A 22,983-nucleotide genomic window follows, 5' to 3' on the forward strand; every position below is an offset into this window, starting at 1 on the left:
AATAAGCAGCCATATACGCCCAGTTACTCATATCATAGTGGTTTTGCGATTGTGCAACAGGAAGAAGTTCAGTGACTAGCATGCCTTTGAGTGGCTTTGGAGTTATTCAAATAAACAGCAGCCACATCACATGCAGTTCCACTGGAAGAAAAGGCTCATTTAACTTCTGCTGATCTCTCCAGTAGCAGAGATCGAATTTCCCAGAGGAACCCACCCGAGGGATTAATAAAGTTCTATCTTATCTTAGATGGCCTCTGGGGACAGCCTCTGGTTAAATACTAAAGCTAACAAAGGAGAGGCAGTTCTGAACTTCCCATGGGTGTTCGGATTTCGAAGGTGCCAAGGGTCTGAGGCTGTCCCCTCTTTTGGGAAACACTTCTTTAATTCATCTTTATATATATATATATATATATAGACATTCTCTCTCTCTCTCTCTCTCTCTCTCTCTATATATATATATATATATATATATATATATATATATATATATATATATATATATATATATATATATATATATATATATACATAAATAAAAATCTGGGTGACATTCTCTTGAGGCAAACTTTTAAACACACATCAGCAAAGTCTGCCCTTAGTTCAGTATTACTCTAGCGTTCTGTCAGGGCCTCGCCCCGCTCTCTGGCAAAGACGCCCCCAGAGTGTCGACTGCTACTATCACATAGCTCAATACCTAATGGAGAAAAATAGACCTTCCTTTTTGTCCACAGTGTGTAATCTGATTTTCATAGTTTTCGCTCATTTCACAAAATTTTGGAGGCGGTGTTGTACTTCCAAATGTGACACAACTGCATGGCAGCACATCCGAGCCGCCGCAGTGAGATGGATTACACAGGAGAGGTTTAGGAAAATGATGGATTCACAGATCAATGTGTCAGCAGTGGTATCTCCTCTCTTAAGTGCTGAAAGTAATCTGGAGTGATTTACAATATTGACCAGGAGGAAGGCTTTCGGGCTCCCCGCTTTTGACGGCGCAGGATCTGATGTAGATATCCCCTGTGTCCATCACTTAATGGAAATCCACGTGACCCGATAATCCCATACAGTAGGCGGTGTATAGACTAACAGGAGCCAGTGGGAAGAAAATGCAAGAAGCAGATAAACATATTCTTCCTGTTGAGGTTTAGTGACATTCTCACCAGCTTTGGTGCTGATGAGAATGGAAAAGGATGATGGAAAAGGAAAAAGATGCAAGAGAGGTTGGGTGAAGGTTAAATCCTAGCACTAAGACCAAATAAAGGAAAACTGAACTTCCCCAAAGAATCAGTCAATGTCTCACATTACACTGCATCAATCCAGTTTTACTGAGGCCTGCATGAAATACTAATTAGGAAGTCATTGCTCAGTTACTACTGAGAATTGTGTTAATTTCAAATGTTTACAGATAATCAAGTTAAAACCGTCCACATTTAAAAGGGCAGGGAAATTATTTATCTTCGCATTTGTTAAAGACACGGCAAATGGGAACATGGTTACATGGGAAGGTCAACACAGTTCTGTCTGTGGCTTGTAAAGCACCCGACATGTTTGTGCAATGGTGGCGCCAACAGAGCTTTGCAAACCATCATGTACATCAGGGATCTTAAACTCATTTTACATTGTGGGCCAGACCAGTGACGCTCACCTTTCTGTGGGTCTAAAGAAGTTTGATTACACACTGAGCACCTTAATAAAAGAATAAGTGCAAATACAACTACACATTTCATTTTCTACCTGATAATGAAATGCTTCTACAGCAAATGAAAGAAATTGCATGTCTCTTTGGCTTTAATTGGAAGAATTTAAATGTAAAATTACCGAATAAAGATTAAAATAAAGCTTTAAAACTTGTTAAAATAGTTAAAAGTCCAAAATTTATACCTTCTTTTGTGTTTTCCAGTTTTCTGGTAGGCTCGGACTAGTCTTTGTTGGGCCTATTCTGGGCCCTGGGTCTTATGTTTGACCCCCATGATCTGCATGCTATAATGGTAGTGTTACATGTGGTCTACTCACCAAAACTCGATCTCCAACTCGAAGATCCTTATCACCTGCTTTTTTAACCGAACCACTGTCAGACATGTTGGACCCAGACTCATTTCCCGTTTTCACGGCGCTGTTGAGCAGGCCCTCTCTGAGTGGTACCACCACCCGCTGGCCGGCGGGGGCGCCGCCGCCGCCGCCACCCTGCTGAGTCTGATTCTGGGTTGAGTCGGTGGAGTGGCTGTCGCTCCCCTCTCCGACTGGCTGTCGGGTGAGCTTTGAGGGTCGCGTAAAGATTCCCTGGAGGGGCTGGCACTCAAAGTAGCGCACGCCACCCACTGAACCATCGTTTTTGCCAACTAGGTCATTCAGTATGACGCCTGCCCACTGTCCTGGAGCAAACTGGGTCTCCCCTAGGTAGGCGATAACTCCTGGTTTCACACCGTTGACCCAAACCTGTTCGCCAACGGTGTAATCCCCCAAAACATCGTCGCCCTCTTCCGAGATTTTAGTTGGAGTGGTGGGCTTCAGCGCAGCACCTGGAAAAAGCACAGAAACACAGTTATCTGCCATGTTGCAGAGCAACACAAGGATTCATATAACAAAAGCAGAATGTGCTTAAAGGCATTAAAACTAAAAGGTGCATGGAAACTGTGTCATTTCTTCTTACAGTCATTACACTCCTCTCTGATTTAAGTTGCGAACACTGTGTACATTGTGAGGCCATCCTCATTCACAGTCCAGCAGAATCGCCTTCACACTATTCATCCTGTTTGACCATGCCAGCAGAAAAAAAAGCTTGTGTGGCAGCATCTAGCACAACAGAGCAGTTTGTGCAAGATTAGGCGATAGTCTAATTCCTTCTGAAAAGTGGGTCAGAGAGACGGTATCTGTGATGTGCCGGTGATTAACCCTGCCATCAGCCCTGTGATATCGCCTATTTGACACATAGAAGAGCTGGATGTCTGTTCTCATCCGCACAGCCTGTAAACCGGGAGGGGCACCGTTGGCACGAGGTCTGGTGCACCGCGCTGCCGTAAAAGCGTGTTTATCTATGTCTGTGTGCAGGAGTGGTTGGTGCCAGGACGGTCTCCCCGACACCCTGAGAGCGGGCCCGGGGCTTTGTGGGCTCCAGTGGCTGTGCTCGATGCATGTTATGCCCCAATTGCTTCCATATGCTGCTATGTGAGCCGCAAATGAAAATGGGTACAACTTCAAAGGGGATTTAACTTGATTATAGAGTTTAGAAGCTCTTAGGAATGTGCTGCTTCTGGTAAATCGCTGTTCTGGGGAAAACTGATGACTGACTGATAATTTTGTTCAGTGTCAAGAAGTGGTCATCTTGAAGATGGATGCCTTTCAAAAGGTTACTTTTTTCTCTGACCGTGGACAAAGTTTAGGCTTCGAGGCATCTAGCACCATTTACCATTTCACACAAATATACCAGCTGAACTGAAAGTATTGACCAGACGATGGTCATTAATCAATTATGTGTCAAAATGGATGTGGCCCAGGGTAAACTGACATTTAGCATCAGCATCAACCATCAGTCAGTCTGTGTTTGACCCACATTTCTGATTGCATAGTCCTGGGGTGTCCAACTCCAGTCCTCGAGAGCTACTGTCCTGCAGCTTTTAGATGCATCCCTACTCCAACACAGCTGAATCAAATGGTTGGGTTACCTCTTCAGCATGCAATCAAGTTAAGTAAAGGCCCAGTAACAAGCCATTCATTTGATTCAGCTGTGTTGGAGTAGGGATGCATCTAAAAGCTGCAGGACAGCAGCTCTCGTGGACTGGAATTGGACACTCCTGGTATAGTATTTTATCCCATTCGAATTGTGAAGCCCAGCACATCCAGAACAGCAAAGATAGTTGAGAAACACTTGCAGTCAGGCCTCCTTACTCCAAATAAAATAAGATTCTAACAAGCTTAAATGTCAAGCTGTGGTATCACCACCTTTATTGTTTAACACAACCTGAACTCTCTCCGGCAAGCTTTCCTGTAACTTCTTTAAGTAGTCTCAGGAACTATTGTCCAGGCTTCCTGAAGGACATTCAAAGCTCTTTTTTTGGATGCTGTCTGCTTCAATAATGTTGACGTCCGGGCTCTGGCAAAGCCGGTCCATGACTGATAGTGTTCAACTGTGTGCTCTTTTTATTTATGTATGCTTTACAGTGTGTTGGGATCATTATCACTGTCCAGAGTCCTCAAAGTTTCAAGGAGCTACTTAAAACTTCTTTTTTTTTTATCTCTGTCAAACTTTGTAATCTTTAGCATTTTCTTATTTTTAATTAAAGAAATGCAAACAATTGTGTGCTTGTGGAACAGGCTGCCAGTAACAAACGACCCAAAGTTACCATTTAAAATGGGTTCTTTGCTAAGCTGTCTGTTATGTGTAGACACAACACCAGTTCATCCCTTTAGCTCATTGCCTTTTTATGCTTATTGATTCACAGGTAAGCGTCCTATAGCTTAAAAAACAAAAAAAATCCATCTGAAAATGGTCAGGTACAAGGAGTGAACTGAAAATGAGTGAAAAAGCAGCTAACATCTAGAGAAAACTTCGAAAGACCGTCAGGAAGCCTGGAGACCACTTCAAATAATTACAACAACTTTGGCTCCTTTGAAGCATACAGAGGTGGCAGCTCAAGACTTTTATACAGTATTGTATATAACATATTACATGAAGAACATTAACAGCTGTTCAGTGCTAATCAATGCTAGTCACCGTGAAATAGACTGCAGTCCTGCAAGTTTCCTGAGTGACTATGACCTGATCTAAAAGCTTGTATGTTTCGGATTCAGATTTTTTCTAAACTTTTCCGATTTCCTGGACATCATTTTCAGAAGGACCTTGGTTACAAAGGAAGTAAAGGTAAAAGTAGACAAATGTACCCTAAATAGGACATTACAGCCAAACACATGGACATTGTAGTTGAAATACCACAGCACTATTGGCTCTTTAGATCTGGTATTTCCATGAAGAAAAAGGACGAATCATCCAAGAAATAAACTACTGTCTCATTTTTGGACCATGAGTTCAGAACTTATAGACACTGTATAACATTAATAATTATTTTCCACTTGGCTTTTAGTTTATTTATTGTTTACATTTTCATATTATTAATCCTTAATAATGTGGGCCTTTAATCCTTTGGTCCAGTTACAGCTTGTATTTCCCTCTCTTTTCCTTTGGTCTTTCCCCCCCATTACCCTCCTGTGTCCACTTCCTCTAATGACCTGTGTGTTTTTTTAAGCCCCACTCTTCCTCTGTCCTTTGTTGCAGAGCCTGTGTGCTTGCACAATGTTCTGGCTTGTCTTTATGGTTCTTGTTATTTTCACCAGCCAACATTAAGGTTTGCTTTTGGTTTATTTGGACGGCGCTACGTTTCTGAATTTTGTTCCTAAACTCTGTGATTCACGACACTCTCTCTGATTTTCAATTTCTTAAAAAAGTTTTAATAATAAATTGAACCTTTCATCTCACAGCACAGGATTATTCCAGTGATTCTTTATTGCATTTTCATGAACCTGTGGGCTGTCTGAGACTGTGTACCTCTGCGAGGCAGAAAATTCCCTCCTCAGCGTGCGTGACATGATCCAAAAGAATATCTGGATCCAAATTAGTATGTGACATTTTTGTGAGAACTTCACGATGACGTCCTGTTTTAACTGGATATGTTTTTTGGAAGGTATGAGACAGAATGGGGACAGCACGGTGATGCTGTGGTTGGCACTGTTACCTCACAAAAATTCTGAGGCAACAGTTTCTGTGCACGCTATCCGTGCTCGTGTGGGTTATCTCAGGGTACTCCAGCTTTATCCCACAGTCTGAAGTCATGCATGTGTTAGGTTATCTCAGTGGTTCCGAATTGACCATAAGTATGACTGTGAGAGTGAATGGTTATCTGTCTCTCTCTTATCCCTGTGACGATGTCAATCTCTCAAGCCAACTTTATTTATAAAGAATTTAAAAACAATAAGCACTGAACATAAAAAAAATATACCAGAATAAAGTAAAATTAATATCAAATACATAAAAATGACAAAATAAAATAAAACAATGCAGAACAAAAACGCAAATAACCATGAGTAAAAGAATAAAAACGTAAAAATTGCATCAATGTATCAAACTGGGTCAAAGAAAAGCAGAAGAGGGGGGTCTTTAAAATGAAAGAGGTGCAAAGGCAACAAATTCCATAATTTGGGAGGGTATAGTGCATAGGTGTCAAACCGAAGCCATACCAAATTACTATTAGAGCTGGCCTACTGGTATTATACAGCTAATATATATATTGTTTAGTATTAAGCTTTGCTTGTTCCATATTCAGTTTTCCAGAAAAACTTATTTGAGTCCATAAGAAAAGATTCATTCTTATATCTGGAGGAAGATTTTTTTTTCAATAAATATTAATGTTAGCCTGCGACTTTGTTCCAGTTTTGAATTTTGGCCCACTGTGTATTTGAGTTTGACACCCCTGGTCTAGTGTGTTCCCTGCCTCCCGCAGCAACACCCCAACTTGATAAGAGGAAGAAAATAGATGGATGGATAAAAGTTCTTCTAAAATTTCTGACCCAATGCAGATCATTTTTAGGTTATTATCTCAAAATTTGAATTTAGTAGCTCAAAATTGGTTGGAATTTAATGTCTCAATTCTGAGTTATTTTCAGAAAGTTTTGACTCATAAATGGCAGTTTTTATTTTACTCAGTGGTGAAACAAACTTCCATAAGGTCAGTCTTGAAAAATCATCTGTCTTTAACAATCACATGACCTCACTGGACTGAAAAAAGTAAGGTTAATATTCATGGAGGTTAAGACATTTTTAAAAAGTACAAAACTCACCTGCTTGCTGCATACAATGCTGCTACTGCACATTCACCTAATGTATATAATATATAATGTTCTTCTTCTCTCCCCCTTTTGCACAAGTCGAGGAGCGTGTCAGGTTACATTTCACTGCTATGCACGTGACGAATAACGAATCTTGAATTTTGAATCTTAAAAAATCCAGCATCTATAGCCTGGATTTTTTTTATGCCGACTATTACAGATTTTAAAAAGTCACTAATTTCATTTTTCATTTTCATTTTGTGCAAAAGTTAAAGACCTGTGATCAAGCCAAATACTACACGGGACACGTTGCAGTTACAAATAAACTGAACCCTGTTAGCGTAACATTACGTAATGGAGTGCAAACCTCTATGACGCTGCTCTCCTGCTGTTTCTTCCTACACATACCATAAAAATGGCCAGCCTATATCTACATTACAACCTTCTACGTGGATGGGCAACTTTGCGAGGGCATGAAAAACCCCACTTCTTAAAGAAAAGCGTGACTAATCATAGTGTAATAATCACAGGATACACAGATCCAAACAATGCAACATGTGATCTAAGCCAGCAAACCCAAGGTGGTGTTTAAAACCTGAGCTAACCCATGATTTGGGTTGCTGGGGCAACAGCACAGTGAGGGTAAAAGGATCCTCGGCAGAAGGAAAACTGGAAACACAGCCCTTACTTTCACTATTGTGCTTGGCCACCTCCCACCACCATCTGAATCCCACTATTCATCAGCTGCACACAATGAGACCTCCACAGCTTCCTCCCGTCCCTCCCCCTCCTCCTCCCAGTTATCCCCCCATCTCTCCCTGCTTTCCGTGGCCTCTTTAACTCTGCCTCTTTATGATCGTCTTGCACAGTGGCTATTACCTCCAGTATCTAACTTGTGCTTTATTTTTGTCTCTTTTAAAAGGACGATAATCAGTTAGTCAAGGTTGACTCTGTGTGGTCATCTTCAGCGGTGTCTGTGGCAGCTGGGTAAGGCTGAGCAGCACATAATGTGACAGATGGAGGGGGCTGACCCTGGGCCTGTTTCCTGACTTTTTAATCAACTTGTTGCTTTTATATGAACTTTGGGAGACGTCATAACCGTGACTTAAAGGACAAATGAACAGATTTGCTTTATTTAGCCTCATGCAACAGACCACAGGGAATCTCGGGCTTGCTGCAGCACATGGACTCACATGGCTAAATACCCTCTAATGGACAGTGTCAAGGGATACTGAAAGAGACATTTTTTGTTAATCTAAAGGCTACTTAATGTTTCCACATTTTAAAGCCACAGTTTGGCATTTTGCCTGCCACCAGTTTGTTTTTTGGTCCCAGTATTTTCCATATTTTGAGAAAGTTATTAGCTAACCTTTGTACCTTTGACCAATATATCAGGGAGGTTGATGTATTGGCCGATAATCAGCTATTTTCCTATATCAGTATTGTGCATTTTCGGCTCATAAATGAAAATTTAAAATTAAGGAAAGTTATGGTCGTTCCAGTTTTATGGAGAGAAAATATCAACAAAAAATCTAGAAAAACAAAGATATAAAATGTTAATTATAATAATCTCTACAATTAAAGTGCATAATTAACCTTTTGATTAGCAGTACCCATATGGAAAAGATATATATAAATCTTATAAAGTTTGTATCTGTCTTGTGTGAAACTTGAATGAAAAGCATACAAGAGTGAAAACAGATATAAGATCCCTTGAAAAATTCTATAAATGAAACTTGTATGTTTTGGATACTTACTAAAACAATATATGAAAGTGGCCACTTTCATGAGTGAATCATATAAGCCTTATATGATTCACTATATGAAGTAGGCCACATCTTATGCAAGGCTTTTATAAGTTTTTACTATTTCTTTTCCATGTGGGTAAACAGGGGGAAACCTTGAACAGAGCCTTTCAGAGAATTAAACCAAGAGAAAAAAAATGCTGCTTGTCTCCACCTAGGCAGTCTACACGAGATATTTCTGTTGCTTCCAAGGTCACAGGAGATGCTGCATCGCGAGAGGTGGCACAGCTCCGTTATTTCCACATCTAAAGTTTCTAGATGAAGGCTTGGATACTTTCCTCTATTCACTCCTTTTACTGCAGTTTCCTTCTTTAAATTTAGCAAAGTAAACTGTGTCAGCTTCCGACACAGCGGCCCCCTCTCGCAGTCTTCCAGACTAAAACCAACAAACAGCGGGTTGAGATTTGGAGTATGAGGGCAGGTCAGTGATAAAACTATCTGGGACAGGAAACTAATCCCTCCACGTCCTCGGTGAGGCACAAATATTCTCCCAGGGATTTCTCATTAATGTGTTTTATAGCCTTCTTTAGGTAATAAGAACAATTTAATCCAAGATACCAATCATCTTCTTGGCAAAACATTCCAGTGACCAAAACTACAACAGATCCTATATGACCCAAGCGCTCTGTAAGTATTAGGCTGACTTATTCTCAGGGACTCTGGCTGATTTTTGCAGATCGCTGCTGCAGATCGATAGATTCCCACAGTCACATTTAGCATAAACACTAGCATCGTATACATTAAATAATCTGCAATTCATTACCAGACAATCTTCCCCTCATCCAATCTTCATGCTAAGCTACAGAGCTAGCTTTGTGATTTTACCATGCTGACAGGAGAGGGGGAGCAATCTTAGCTGGTTTTGACTGGTGTCGTCATGTATTTTAACTAGTTTTGACTCTGACTGGTCCTGTGATAGTCTGGTGACCTGCACAGGGTGTACCCGCCTACCTAAAACCAGACAACTGTCATTCCCGGGGTGTTGAGTACAGTTATTTCATAAAACCGCTGATATCGCAGACGTAAGCAGGGTGTTGGTGCTGCAACACACAACGTCATGGCTAAAGATGCATTAAGACATGCATCACTTTCAATATGGATGCTAGTCCAGGACCAGTGCTATCATATTTAAAAACATTGGATAACCTTAGCATGAAAGGTTAGTCTTGCTCTTAAAAAAATATGTTTTTTTTTCTTTTATTTAAATAAATCCAAAAAAAAGCACAAAAAGATGAAAACCAGTGAAAGGCAAAAATCTACACATCTCCAAAGAAGCAGAAGGAGGCAAAGAAAATGAAGGACTGAAACAAAGATATGACATGTGGGGGATGAACTGGGGATTAGGGACAGAACAGGGACAAGACAATCAGGATAGGTGACGACAAGACCCACGAGAAAACTAACCATCAAAGTAAAACAGGAAATAAACAGAAGACGTATACTAAACATGATAACAGAGGAAGGAAGAGACAGAAACACGAGGGGGGTAGGCTGAAATAATAACAGAACCTGGGGTCACTAATTTCACAGGAGCCCATAAACCACACACTAAACACCACTAGAATGTCACTGAAATCAAACAAGAACCAGAATTCAAAAATATAATGATGAGAAAAATAATGGACAAATCCTAAATTTGATTATAAGTCCAACATAAAACCGCAGGAGCACGACAGGGAGACACGAACAGTGACCATGTGGCACAAATAAGAACTGAGACTTAGGCCATCTTATCAAAGGTATGTCTAAAAATACTGCCACTCACCACAAATGAATTACTTTCTCATTAATCTAATTACATTTATTACAGATCACCAAAATCCAATTAGCACTAGTATCAGAAGTCAGACTGTTAGAAATGTGTTAGCTGTCAGTGCAGCATTCACACACTAAAGTTTACATGGTTCAAGTACAGCAGTGGGAAAATAAATCACTGTCACATCCATCACGCTTGTGTATTTTGTGCATAAACAGGATGTGAGCAAGCTAATGACTTCGCATATGGCAGAACCAAACAGTTTAAAACCGCAGGCAGGAATTTCGAAGTCGCAGCAACCTACGGTAACAGCTGACGAGCCCTGGGCAACAGGCTTCAGTCCCGCGCGCAACGCTAAGAGATCGCTTTCTGAGCTGCTAATGAACACGTTCGGGATAATTATAGGCAAAAATCTGAGCCGCCGTAGCTCCGACACGGAGATGAACAAAAAAGAACCGCCCCGGGTTAAACATAAAGTCGAGCAGATAAATGAAAGACTTGTTTATTTTCTCCCGAAATGCTTCTGTTGTTTAGATTTCTCACAGACTTACAGGCATCAACAGCTCTGGATTGGCATTCGTAACGCTTCAGTTTCATTAGAGCCGGATATATTCAGCTGTCACAGGAATCTTAGAGCTCTTAATGTTTAGTGATTATTGTGATATGCTGGGAGGCACAGAGTATGGTATAAAATAGCAACTTGGAGTAAAACCAAGAAAATGACTTGTATAAAACCCCACAGTGATGATTTACAGTAATGTCCCTGTAACACACACACAAGTCCTCATGCTTGTTAACATGATACAATGAATTTAATAAGACGATGTCAATGTTTAACTTACTATTATATCATTGTTATGCCTTTACTAAAGCTTACTTTGATACTCTGTTAAGGACATGTATTTAATAGCAGTTTAATATGCACTTATTGCCTAAAGAAACAAAAGGAAGCTTAGGAAAATTAACAGTGACATAACAGATGAATGAACACTCATTAACTTATTCTTATTAACTCATTATTTGGTAATAAGCTACTAATAATGACTATAACTAATGGTTATCACGTAACGTTAAAAGTGTCGGACCAACTTTTCCTCCTTTCAGCATGAACTGTGACACACTGATCATAAAAGGCCTCCCCACCATCGGGTCGGCGAATTCTTTTGCCCTGTTCACCGCTGGGTGTGGAGCTGTGTGCAGAAACTGAACAAACCTGCGTGCAAAGCTGGTGAGACGTGACAGTCGTGTGAGCTGAAGGTGGGCAGATAAACAGTGTGGTTTGCATTTTAGAGCGCAAACAGCTGTGATTACTTTGAGCAAACAAGGGCTGTAATTCTGAGTGTTCGTACAGGTTAGTAGTCCTTTTTTTTCGTCAGGAGATGAATCGTCAACTGTGTGGTCATTGCAGATATGCAGTTGATGTAAACTATAGAAAACGAGTCATATTTAAGTAGAAAAACGTCAACTAATGTAACAGTGTGGCTCACAACCACATTTTTCATACTTTTTTTGGACAGGAACTGAACTTTATTGTAAACAAGAATGACAATTATCATACATTTGATACATAAACAATGGCTGTTAGTGCAGCTAACAGCTATATATCTTCAGTATTATAAAGCTGCATTATTGCATCCTAATATTGCCTGCATGTGGAGCATCATGCTCTTAAGAGCTGCTGTGTTTTGGTTCCTTCTCTTTTACATTTAAAGTAAGACCTCAGTGTTTTAAAGAAAAAGTGTGCTTTTAAAGTTATCCTTTTGTGTTAGCGCCTTTCTTTTTGGCTGTTTGTTGCCAACTCAGCCAGCCGTAAATACACAACACTGACATGTTACCATGTTAAGCATTGAAGAAACATGATAATGTAAACATCCTGCAGACTGAGTAATATACTATCATTGATTTTTGGTTACGTTTTTTGGTGCAAATCCAATATTTACACCATTTTTTGCTCCATTTTTGGTCTCAACCATCTCCTGATTGGAAATCTGACTATGTAGCCTCCAAATACTCCACTTTTTTGGCTAAATAGTTCTGCTCAGCACTGGAGATAGCCGCCTGGAGACAGGTTAATAAAAGTGACTCAACCAGCTGTAAACCTGTGGGAGGTAAAATCAAAACATTAAGCTGAAAAACACTAACACTTACTAGCTAATCTTTAATACATGTGTTACTATACAAAAGAAAGAAATGAATATGTGAGTAATAACGAAATGAAGCGTTACAGAACTCACAGCAGAAGAGTGCAATTCAAATCTTTTAGCCAGACTAAATATGGTTTTGAGAACAGATCAATCCATGGGTATCTTGGCTATCTTATAAAAACGAGGTCTTTGGGATAACATGGTTACTTTTTGTCATTATTTTTGCTACAACCTGTGGTTTTTTTGTGTTACAGATCAATATAACCTCTTTACTTTACACTGCAGTGTTTTTGGCCCTCCCTAAAAGCTCAAGTTTACCGACGTTTACTTCAGTTTGAGCCAAGCTGATGGGGAGGCCTTTGGTCAGCAAGATGCCCAGCAGAGGTAAAAGTTGCAAAAGGTTTTGACAGGTGGATCTGTGGAAGGATCAATAAGGACAGCTGATTACTTTCTCTCTGGATTACTGAGGGTTTCTCACCCCGTGTGTTTTTGACAGTGTGCGACTGAGGTGTTGGCTGGCGAGCTGTCGGCTCTCCTTTGGTCTCTACGTGGCTGCCATGCAGGTCACCTGACACCTGTGAGCCTGCTTTTTCCCCCCATGATCACCTAGGCCTAAATTAAACATTCATTGATAGATAAAAACAAATCACTTTCCAAACTGCTGAAGGCAACACAAGGTTTGCCCTGGAACACTTTGGAAGATGTTTTAAAGAAGTGGGAGACACAAACCAATCCTCCTTCCATGTTTTTTTCTATCATAAAGAACCATGAGGATGTAATCTAATGCAGCTGTGCGTTTCTGAGTCAGCAACACAAATAAATGGTCTGAGCCACTTCCGGCGATGAAAAGAAATAACTGGGGGAAAAGACGCTCCTTTTATTTTCCACGGGGTCAGGAGAAGGAAGTGACTTACTGTCTTTAGGGGCAACGGGGCTGGACGTTCCACCCGCTGAGGTCCTTCCCACTGGGCTGGAATGCTTGGCCCCGCGCCCAGGGATTTTCAGTCCACTGGACTTGAGCATGTTCATTCTACGTTAGCAGGGAGACCTGAGAGTTCCTCCTTCCTGGGCGATGAAGGCTTTTGGATCAGGCACTAGATGTGGGAGTGGTGGCTGTCACTCTCCATGTTTTAGCTGTGGGGATGACAAATATATGGGATAAATACAAGAACGGCTGACAGCACGACAGCTAAACAAACACAGTGTGACATCAGATGTCCAACCCTGAGTGAATGGACCAGATTGTTGAAGCAGAACAAATGGAAACTGGTTTGACAACAAGTTTATCAGGAACACCTCTGCAATTTAATGCCCTCACACAGCACAGAGAAGCTGCTTTATACCAACAATTAAGTTTTGCGCACACTGATTTTTGTTGTTTTTGGCCAAGCGGTCATAATTCTACTTGACCTTTATTTCTGAGGTCATAGTGGGTGTTATTGTTGAACTGCTCTCCAACACACTGTAAGGTCGTCCTAACATTTTGCATGCAAAACACTGGCTCAGTGCAGAAACACAGGGATTGAAAGAGATCAGAAATTTCCTTTTTTGCATCTTGTTCTTTTTTTTGTGTCCCTACAATCCACTGAAAATCGAACAATCTGAAAAGCAAAGATCACTTCTGGGTTTGGACTACTTGTGCCCACACAAAGCCATAACCTAACAATCCATCTATCATTTCTCTTAACTGCTCATCCAACTTACAGCCCGGGGAGGCTGGAGCCAATCCCAGCTCACACAGGGTGAAAATCTAACCTAACAGCTTCTCCAACTTACCAAAAGCTTTAGTGCCTAAATGTGATTTTCTTTTATGCAGCTTTCATCTATATATGTGGTCTTCCTTCCTCCTCAGGAGTCACACTGGGAGTTGATGACTTTTAAGAATCTGAAGAACTGGTAGTAGTTATAAATAATAAATGGATAGCGTTTATTAATACACGCCCGGAGACAGCAGCTCTCAGGTTGACACACTGATGTCAGCTGATGGCAGATTTTAGGCCTTGTGGGTGTTTTTGTTTATCAGGACATTTTCCTTTATATCGGTGTTTCTCAGTGTGTGAATTCTGTGACCCCAGAAGTCCATAATCAAAAGGTCCACAAAATAATTTGCTATAAATCATAAAACTGCTTTATCACTTCAAAAGTGTACATCTGTAAATGTGGATTATTTATGTCAATTCAAAAAAATACGACTGCGACACATGACGTTACTCTCTAATGAAATTATTCACTTCACTCAGAGTGCAACGAACCATTCCTTAAGTATTTAGGTCAGAAATTTTTAGAATAAGATCTTAATTGCATCTCTGAGTACAAATGATGGTAAGGAACTGCACACTGTACAGACAGCTGGAACGGACCACTGACACATCATACCTCTCTGGATTGACCCATTTTTTCCACAAATGGTGAAACGGTACTTTATTTTACACAGCTGTGACTGAAAACACCTGAATTCAAAGATGAAGAGGTGTGGCCCAATACCTCTGTCCATATAGTGTTTCCAAAGCTTATGAGTACCGTGTCGTCATTCTTTTTGCATGCCTTTATAATTACTTAGACTTTCTCCACCTCCTTATGCATATTTTATGGGTGCAATTCATTGGCCAAATACAAAGACAAATATTAAGTTTAATAATCATTTGAGTTCATTTTTGGAGATATGACAAAGATATTGATACAAAATTACGTAAATAAAATCTGGTATTGTGTCAGCCTTATTATGTCATAAGAGAGAGGCATTGCACTCAAAGAAACCTGAACTGCAATAGTAAAGATGTTATAAGTTTAACTTCCAATTAAAAAAAAGCTTCTTTAAAATATGTTTAGAGCAACTTTTTAAGAGTTTGTTTACCTGGTGAGCTTGCACATGTATTTTTGTGCATTTTAAGAAGGGTAGGCCTGCTTCTCCAACTCTATCCAGAGCACAATGCTTTATTTTTCCAATTTGGCACTGGCAATGTGGGATTCTTCTTTGATTAACAACAGCAGAAAAAACACTGAAGTAGAGACTGAAATGCATGTGTCCCACTGTTATTACTCATGCTACACTACTGCTGGGGTGCCACTGAGCAAAACATGATTAATCATGAGCCAAACACTGAAGCAGCACTGAGAGAACTTCCACAAGCATCGTGTTTTTGTCGATCTGTTGAACTATTTGGCACCTGCATAGCAATCCACACACATTTACATGTGTCACGGTAAATTACTGTCATCTACGCCCCACTGCTTCATACAATCATCCATGATCAACTTAGCAGTTTCAGCAGAGTCATAACAAGAGTGAAAACCAATGCAGGCCTTTGCCCAAGTAGAACATGGCCTACAAATCATGGCCCAGAGCCCATTAAGAAGATATAATGCCGTTATAGCCTACAATAAACAACACACATCTGGCTGAGGCTTTTAAACTAGACACTGGGCATTAGGAGGGACGGGGAACACATTCCAGCGTTGCCTAATCATTCTCCATTTTATTTACACTCATCCAGATAATAAAAAAAATGGAGAGGATATTCATTTTTGGATCAATCAGTCAGAGCAAACCAGCCGGGGATGATGGTTTTGATCTGAGTGGAGACACAAATAAAGGCCTCTGTCTGTAATTTTTCCTCAGCTCTTCCACATTAAAGCACAGATTCATTTCCCAATCCACACCTTGATTTCAGTGCAAACAGGAGAGCAGCAATGTGCTGATAATGCGCACCTCAACAAAATCTAACACAACGCCGGTTTGATCCATTGTTGTAGCTACTGCGGCAACGTGGTCTAGACTGTCCTTCACTTCACACCCCGAGTACCCTCCCAGGGAGGAAATAAAAGCACAAAATGGCACAAAAGCGCGTAAAAATGCAGGAAAATACTCACCATCCTGTGAGAAAATTCAGGGGGTGTCCAACTTTGATTTCCTAGCCACGGGTGGAAAAAGAGGGGATTAGTGGCTGCCACTCCCTGGGATGCAAATATGGATGCTGAGCAGAAACTGAAAGGGAGAGTCAGCGTGGATCACTGGATGGATGGTGGCAACAACTGCACACTGTCAGCAATATACCGGTGATGGGTTAGCATGTAGCCTGCCGGTTCATCTCTAACAGCGTGTTAGCTCAGGCGGCTATACTGGAGCGACGATAACGGACTTAAATGAGCCAAACGCTTCCACGCAGGGCCAGACGGTTCCCGGCATTAAACGCAGCATCAGCAACACTCAAAACCAACTTTTTCCGTTTTCTTTCTGCTGTGCCTCTAACTAAAAACGTCATCCGGTGGATGTATTTTTCGGCCTCTTCTTTCTCTTGTCGGTGTTCCCACAGTGATTTGGATTTGTTGGGTTAGCACAGCCTTCTTCTGACTGACTCAACCCACCGGCTAGACTGAACAAAGGGGCTGGGAAGGAGAGCCTCCTGGGGGAAAGATGAGTGTAGACCACAGTCTGGCTCAGCCCCGTGACGTACTCCGCTTACAATAATGAAGATTTAAGCTGGCCGGTCCTTATCAGTCTGAAAAGGTGACTCACAAAGCATGAGTCAGAGTTGTTTCCTGTCGTTGGTGCAACTTCTTTGATTCGGCATGAATAATACACAGAAAACAACATTTTTTTCGCGCTAAAAATACTAATTTCTGAAGCTGCTTCATGCGTTCACAAGGTGAATCCATCGCCTAGCATTTTGGTAAAAATCAATTTTCTACACAAATTAAACTATAAAATAAACATTTTGTAGTATGCCGAACCGCAAAGCGATTTATATCGCAACAAATCCATACCCAAACTCACACAAAGCGCACTGAAATAAATCAAACAACACTGATAAACATAAATAGTAGAAACTCTAATGTAAGTTTTGAGTCACTGAGCCCAAACACCGGCCGGCTTGGTGTATAAACAGCCCACGCATGTATACGTGAGACGTTTGAAACACATAAAGTGTATGGAAGAATAATAGGGTCAGGATAACCTTAGGACACACTTTTATTAATTTATTATTTTTGGAAATTGTGGGCGGAGACAAAAAAAAATCTTTATATGGATCGCGCGTGGTTTTCCGGTTGGATTTAGAACGCCCTGATTGGTCTGAGGAGTGAAATGACTTTTCCCAATAGGCTGTGATTGGTCAGCTTGTTTTTGGACTGCCTCGTTTGACAGCTGTCCGCCAAAGAGACCTCTAAAGTTGGATTGCACACTGCTCTAATCCGCTCAGGTATTATGTAGTCCCTTTTTCATAAATAAACTGAGGTGTAGATTCACAAAAAGATAAGAGGCTCTGACTTTTGGTTATTTTTTTATTTATCTTTTTTTTTATCCATTCATATTTATTTTTATTTTATTTTTTTTACATTTCGTGTCCCTTTTGAGACTGGGTTTACCTTTTTTCAGTTTAGTTTCTATTGTTTGAAAATTGTTTTTTCTTTTTCCTTTTATTTGTATTGCATTATTACTGCTAAAGCTCCCCCTCGGCATATAGGGGGCGCCCTGGGGCGCCTCTGTCAGTGCGCCCCAGGGCAGCTGTGGCTACAATGTAGCTTGCCATCACCAGTGTGTGAATGTGTGTGTGAATGGGTGAATGACTGAATGTGTAAAGCGCTTTGGGGTCCTCAGGGACTAGTAAAGCGCTATACAAATATAGGCCATTTACCATATAAGCAACTGAAATCTTTACTGGTTTATCTAGTGCAAAAATAAATTGATTTACACATTAATGACCCTAATTATAACCCAGTAACACAATACAGTTTAAAAAGAGCTATTCTACATAATGAGTGCTTTTAGTTAAGCTATTTTGATGATAAAAACTTTACTCTTGTAATGACACTCACTCAAACATTTACATCTGCACCACCAGTGTAAAAGCTGTAGAAGAAATCAAATATCTGGAAAAATTAATGAGGTTAAAAACACATAAATGGTGCTATCAGAACGGACTTTTGAAAACTTCCTGATGCGTTTAGATTCCATCTAGAAAACTTTTAAATAAACTATTTTTTTGTTGGATCGCTGAACTGCTTAGTTAGTTAAAATCCTGTTTTTTGCGTCTCTGTGTGCTTTGCTGTGACCCTGGTGTTTCTGGATTGTGACTGTGTGGTTCCTCTGCACAGATCACTGGATTCTCTTCCCTGGTGTGGTAAGCCTGACCGTGAGTTGAGGGAGAATTACCTTTAAATACTGGATGTGTGGATTCCCTACATCCCTGGACCCCCTAGAGCAGTATTCCCCTTTTGCCTTGTGTCTTTGTATAAATGTATTCTTTCACTGTAAATAAAAAAAGAGTCCCACATGCCTGTTAGCCATGAAAAGGAAGTTTTACAAAAGAATTTAAGTCAAAACTTTACAACCGTTTAACCAAATATCTAATCAGCCAATAACCAGACTTACAGCTGATAGTAACTTAAATAATCAGTTGTTACAATCAAAGTATGCAGCACATCAGATGGGCTACAGCAGCAGAAGACCACACCAGGTGCCACTCCTGTTAGCTTTATAAGATTGCTTTTAAAAGTGTTGAAAAAACAGCCCAACAGGACACAAAACATAAACAAAAAAAGTGTTTTACAGCACAATTACAATTGCTGGTCAATTTAAATTTATGATCATGAACCATTTATGTTTAACTGTTTTAACTGAGTGGCTTTCTGTACCCTGTATTCATAATTGTTTAGGATATATTGGTTTGCTTAATGAAAGAGGGTTGCTTAATATTTACTTGGTGGTCAGCGCAACAAGATGGTCACAGCAAGATGGTCTTGGGTTTGAATCCACCATCTGGCATTTCTGTGCATATCTGTGTAGATTAACCGTGGGTACTCTGGCTTCCTCCCATGGTGCAAAGACATGCAGCTGGTGGGGTTTAGTTAATCAGTGATTCTAAATTACCCATAGGTGTTAGTAGTTGTTTTTCTTTCTGTGTTGGTCCTGTAATGCTGTTAATCAATTACAAACAGGGTTGCCTCTTGTCCTGTAGCAGCTGAAATAGGCCTCTAGCTATATATTTGAATGAAAGTCTACCTGTTTGCTGCATTTTCTTCTAGTGACCACTTGAGGGCACCACAACAAACCTTTTGCTCTACAGGAGATCCTGGAAGCTCAGTGAGAAATTAGTGATACTGTGCACTGTTGTTTTTCTTCCAATTGTTTACACAGTAGCATGGTGTTAGCACTGCTGCCTCACAGCAAGACGGTCCTGAGTTCAATTCCACCATCAGGCGGGGTCTTTCTGTGTGGAGTTTGCATCTTCTCCCTGTGTTTGCGTGGGTTCACTCCGGGTACTCCTGCTTCCTCCTAGAGTCCAAAGACATACAGTTAGTGGGGATAGGTGAACTGGAAACCGGTAGAGATGGATGTTTACACAGGAGACTCCACTGCTGTGTAAACCCTTAAACTACCTTCCCGTTAAAATATATGGAACAGAGGAGGTACTTTAGCCTGAGGTGGTGCTCAATTACTGTCATTGTGAATTAATGTTTCAGAATAAGGAAACTGTTTGGGCCTCATAAATAAATAAATAAACGTGTTCCTTAAAAACTCAAATTTTGTGACTTGAATTCAGTACTCCACCTGTGGGAGACCACACTTTGGCAACCACTGGTAGGGTATTGCATTAAAAGTGGGCAATTATTAATTAGGTTAATTTTTAAAAGTTATTTCACATTGCTGGTTTTGACACTTGTTTAATACTTTGAATTCAGAGTTAATATACCAACGTTTTCTGTTTAGGTCCAGTTATTTGTCCTGTTTGTAAAGTTTATATTTCTGTGTTTATTTTGTTTTGTCTGTAGATTCATCCTATTCTACATCCTACTTGTACTTGTGGTTATTCTGAGTCTATTCTTTTGATTTAAGGTTTAACTTTTACTTTCTGTTTTCTAGGTACCCTCCCTCTGTTTAAGCCTGGGTTCCTTTTGTTTCCTTGGTTAGTTCCTGTTTTACTTTGAAAGGTTATTTCTTTTTTGTCCTGTGTCAATTTTGTTTCCTGTTTTGTCTTCTCCTGTTTTCACTTGTTGTTGTGTTGTGCACCTATGCACTTATTACTCACCTGCTGGACATGAGACGTGTCAGATAACTCCCAGAATCACTAGACAATGATCAGCCTTTGAGGTGAGGGTTAACTTTCTCATCAATGCCAGTATCACACATTTCACTGATGCCAAAAAAAGGTGCATGTCATAGCAATATTACTGAGTCCACAGTTAGAACAACCGACATCAGCAGCACTGGGACATGAAATCCCACGAAATAAAGCAAACATTGGCAGATGCAACCAGCAGATACTGGCCACCATGATTTTCTTCCCACACAAATTACAACAACTGCTGCTTGCAGTGCTTTGCAATAATCACTTTCAACTTGGTGAAACGTTTAAAAACTAAACTAAAACTGAGAATCTGATTGGTTGGTTATCACCATCTACTCATCAATGTCATAGTTGTAACATCTTCCACAGACAACATCAACAGAGTTTTCCGCTTCAGAAATTCCCTCTTAAGTGTTTTAATCAAATAAAATGTTAAAATTCAGCTGCCTTCATATACAGGAAGAGGAAATGTATTGCTTTGAAAATATCTTTTCAAAATAACTTTGATGGAATTTTCTGCTTTTCTTCCTGAAAAAAGGCCCTTCATTTGTACTCTCTAGCTTTCAATTATGACTAGTCTTTTATAGTAATTACTATGTATGTTTACTATTTGATCTCTACTATGTACAGCACAACCCGTGTTGTTTTTAAATGTGCTTATAAATATATTTTGATTTTTTTTATTTGATCTTACAACTCCCAGAGACCAGCCATTTGGCTCTCTTTGGTTAAGTTAGTATTAAGCATGGCAAGTTTAACCTAAGGTTTGGCGCCCTCTTCTGGGGTTAACAGGAAGTTTGTATACTAGTATGTGGACCTTTTATCAATATACACACCAAATGAACATTAAGAGAGATGCTGTTTGTTGTTATAATTACGTAAAATCTCACAGAGTGCACTTGGTGTAAGCAATTAGAAAAAAGGGTCAAAAGTGTATTTCAAAATGTATCTGAAGCTACATGTGGCATAGCAGCCTATGTTAGGCAACTGAACTGAGCATCTTTCAAAGATTTTTAACCTAAATCTGAACTTACACACTATCAGGTACTTGACTTGGCTTACATGGATGGATCGATGGATGGAAATATGATCGTAGGCAGAGACAGTATAAGAGACGAAACCGCACGCAAAGACAAAACCTTTTAAAAACAATTAAATTCATTCAGATGAATTTCTTCTCAGATGTTTTTATAGGCTGTTTATTTACACAGCACCAGCTCACAGCACCAGCTCACAACAACAGCGGCGTCAGCAACTGCTTTTCAATACGAGGAAAAGACTCCATAACACTGTGAGCAAGCACTTGGCGACTGTGGGAAGGAAGAACTCACTTCAAACAGGAAGAAACCTCCAGCAGAAGCAAACTCAGACAGGGTTAGCGATCTGCTGCCACAGGTTTGGGGGCTGAGGGGAAAGATAAGAGAGAAATTGTTCATTGCATCATGGGAAGCCCTTCAACAACCTGTGAGTCAAAGATACTGAGATAATGCTCTAAAGGGCTTCCTTAATTTTACTGCTGAAACTTGTGCTGCTGAGATGCGAGACTTGATTTGTTCTTCAGCACTTCAAACCACTGAGACCTGACTCACTCAACCCCATCTGACATTTCTTGGATAAACTGTGAGCCTTATTACAGCATCAATAGGTTCACTAATGTGCCTGAGGAGAATGGGAGCAAATCCCCATAGCCGGGCTCTAAAATACCTTCCCAGAGTTGTTTAGGTTATTATAACAGAAGATTAACACTGAGAGTTCAAATAACGTGTTCAGCAGCTACTTATGGGTATGATGTGTAGCTGTCCGCATACTATTGCTCATATAGTCGAGTCAAAGCTTAAGCATTTCCCAGATTAGTGGTGTCAGTTCATTATATTTATATAGCACAGTGAGGTATACAAGCCATCTACATAATAATATTAATAGAATAGGCCGCAAAGGACTATGAAAAAATGCAAATCATGATATCCGCCAAACATAGAAAAGGCATCAGCATGACAGCAAATAGACGAGGAGTAAGAACATTTATTAAAAATGTTATTAAGCTGAAAGAAATACACTAACCAAGTGCATTCTTTTAAGATATCGAGAGAGGTAGAGGGGGACTAAATACAGTTACCTCAGCTGTGCTATGATTTAGTTGAAGGAAATCCATTCAGGATTTTAAATCATCCAGACAGTCAGAAGTGTTTTTCATTAAGTAGGTGCTGTCGAGTGTAGCAGGTAGATAAAAGTGAGCAGAAATGCACAGTAGTGGCAGAATATTTTATTTCTTAAAGACAGAATAAATAAAAGAGGGCCTATCATATTGTGCATACATTTGCATACTGTTATGGAGTGATTTATAAAGTTGTGATAGGAACAGTTTCATATTCTTTGGCTCTTTTCATTAATTCACA

General features: G+C 40.1%; 1 protein-coding gene across 3 annotated transcripts in view; it reads right to left on the minus strand.

The window, feature by feature from the left end:
- The window catches only part of clip2 (CAP-GLY domain containing linker protein 2), a 50,941-nt gene extending 33,961 nt beyond the window's left edge, over positions 1-16,980 (minus strand). Inside the window, exons 1-3 of one of the 3 annotated variants that reach the window (XM_012919147.5) lie at positions 16,392-16,980; positions 13,436-13,655; positions 2,014-2,519 (exon numbers count right to left, since the gene is read on the minus strand). In XM_012919147.5, the coding sequence (XP_012774601.3) occupies positions 2,014-2,519; positions 13,436-13,550 (621 nt within the window). In that variant the 5' untranslated portion in view covers positions 13,551-13,655; positions 16,392-16,980. The remainder of the gene's footprint in view (positions 1-2,013; positions 2,520-13,435; positions 13,656-16,391) is intronic. The other 2 variants (XM_014413626.4, XM_024804091.2) reach the window with 2 other exon arrangements.
- Positions 16,981-22,983: the final 6,003 nt, after the last annotated feature.

The sequence above is a fragment of the Maylandia zebra genome, linkage group LG10 (genome assembly GCF_041146795.1).
Source record: "Maylandia zebra isolate NMK-2024a linkage group LG10, Mzebra_GT3a, whole genome shotgun sequence".
NCBI classification, from domain to species: domain Eukaryota; kingdom Metazoa; phylum Chordata; class Actinopteri; order Cichliformes; family Cichlidae; genus Maylandia; species Maylandia zebra.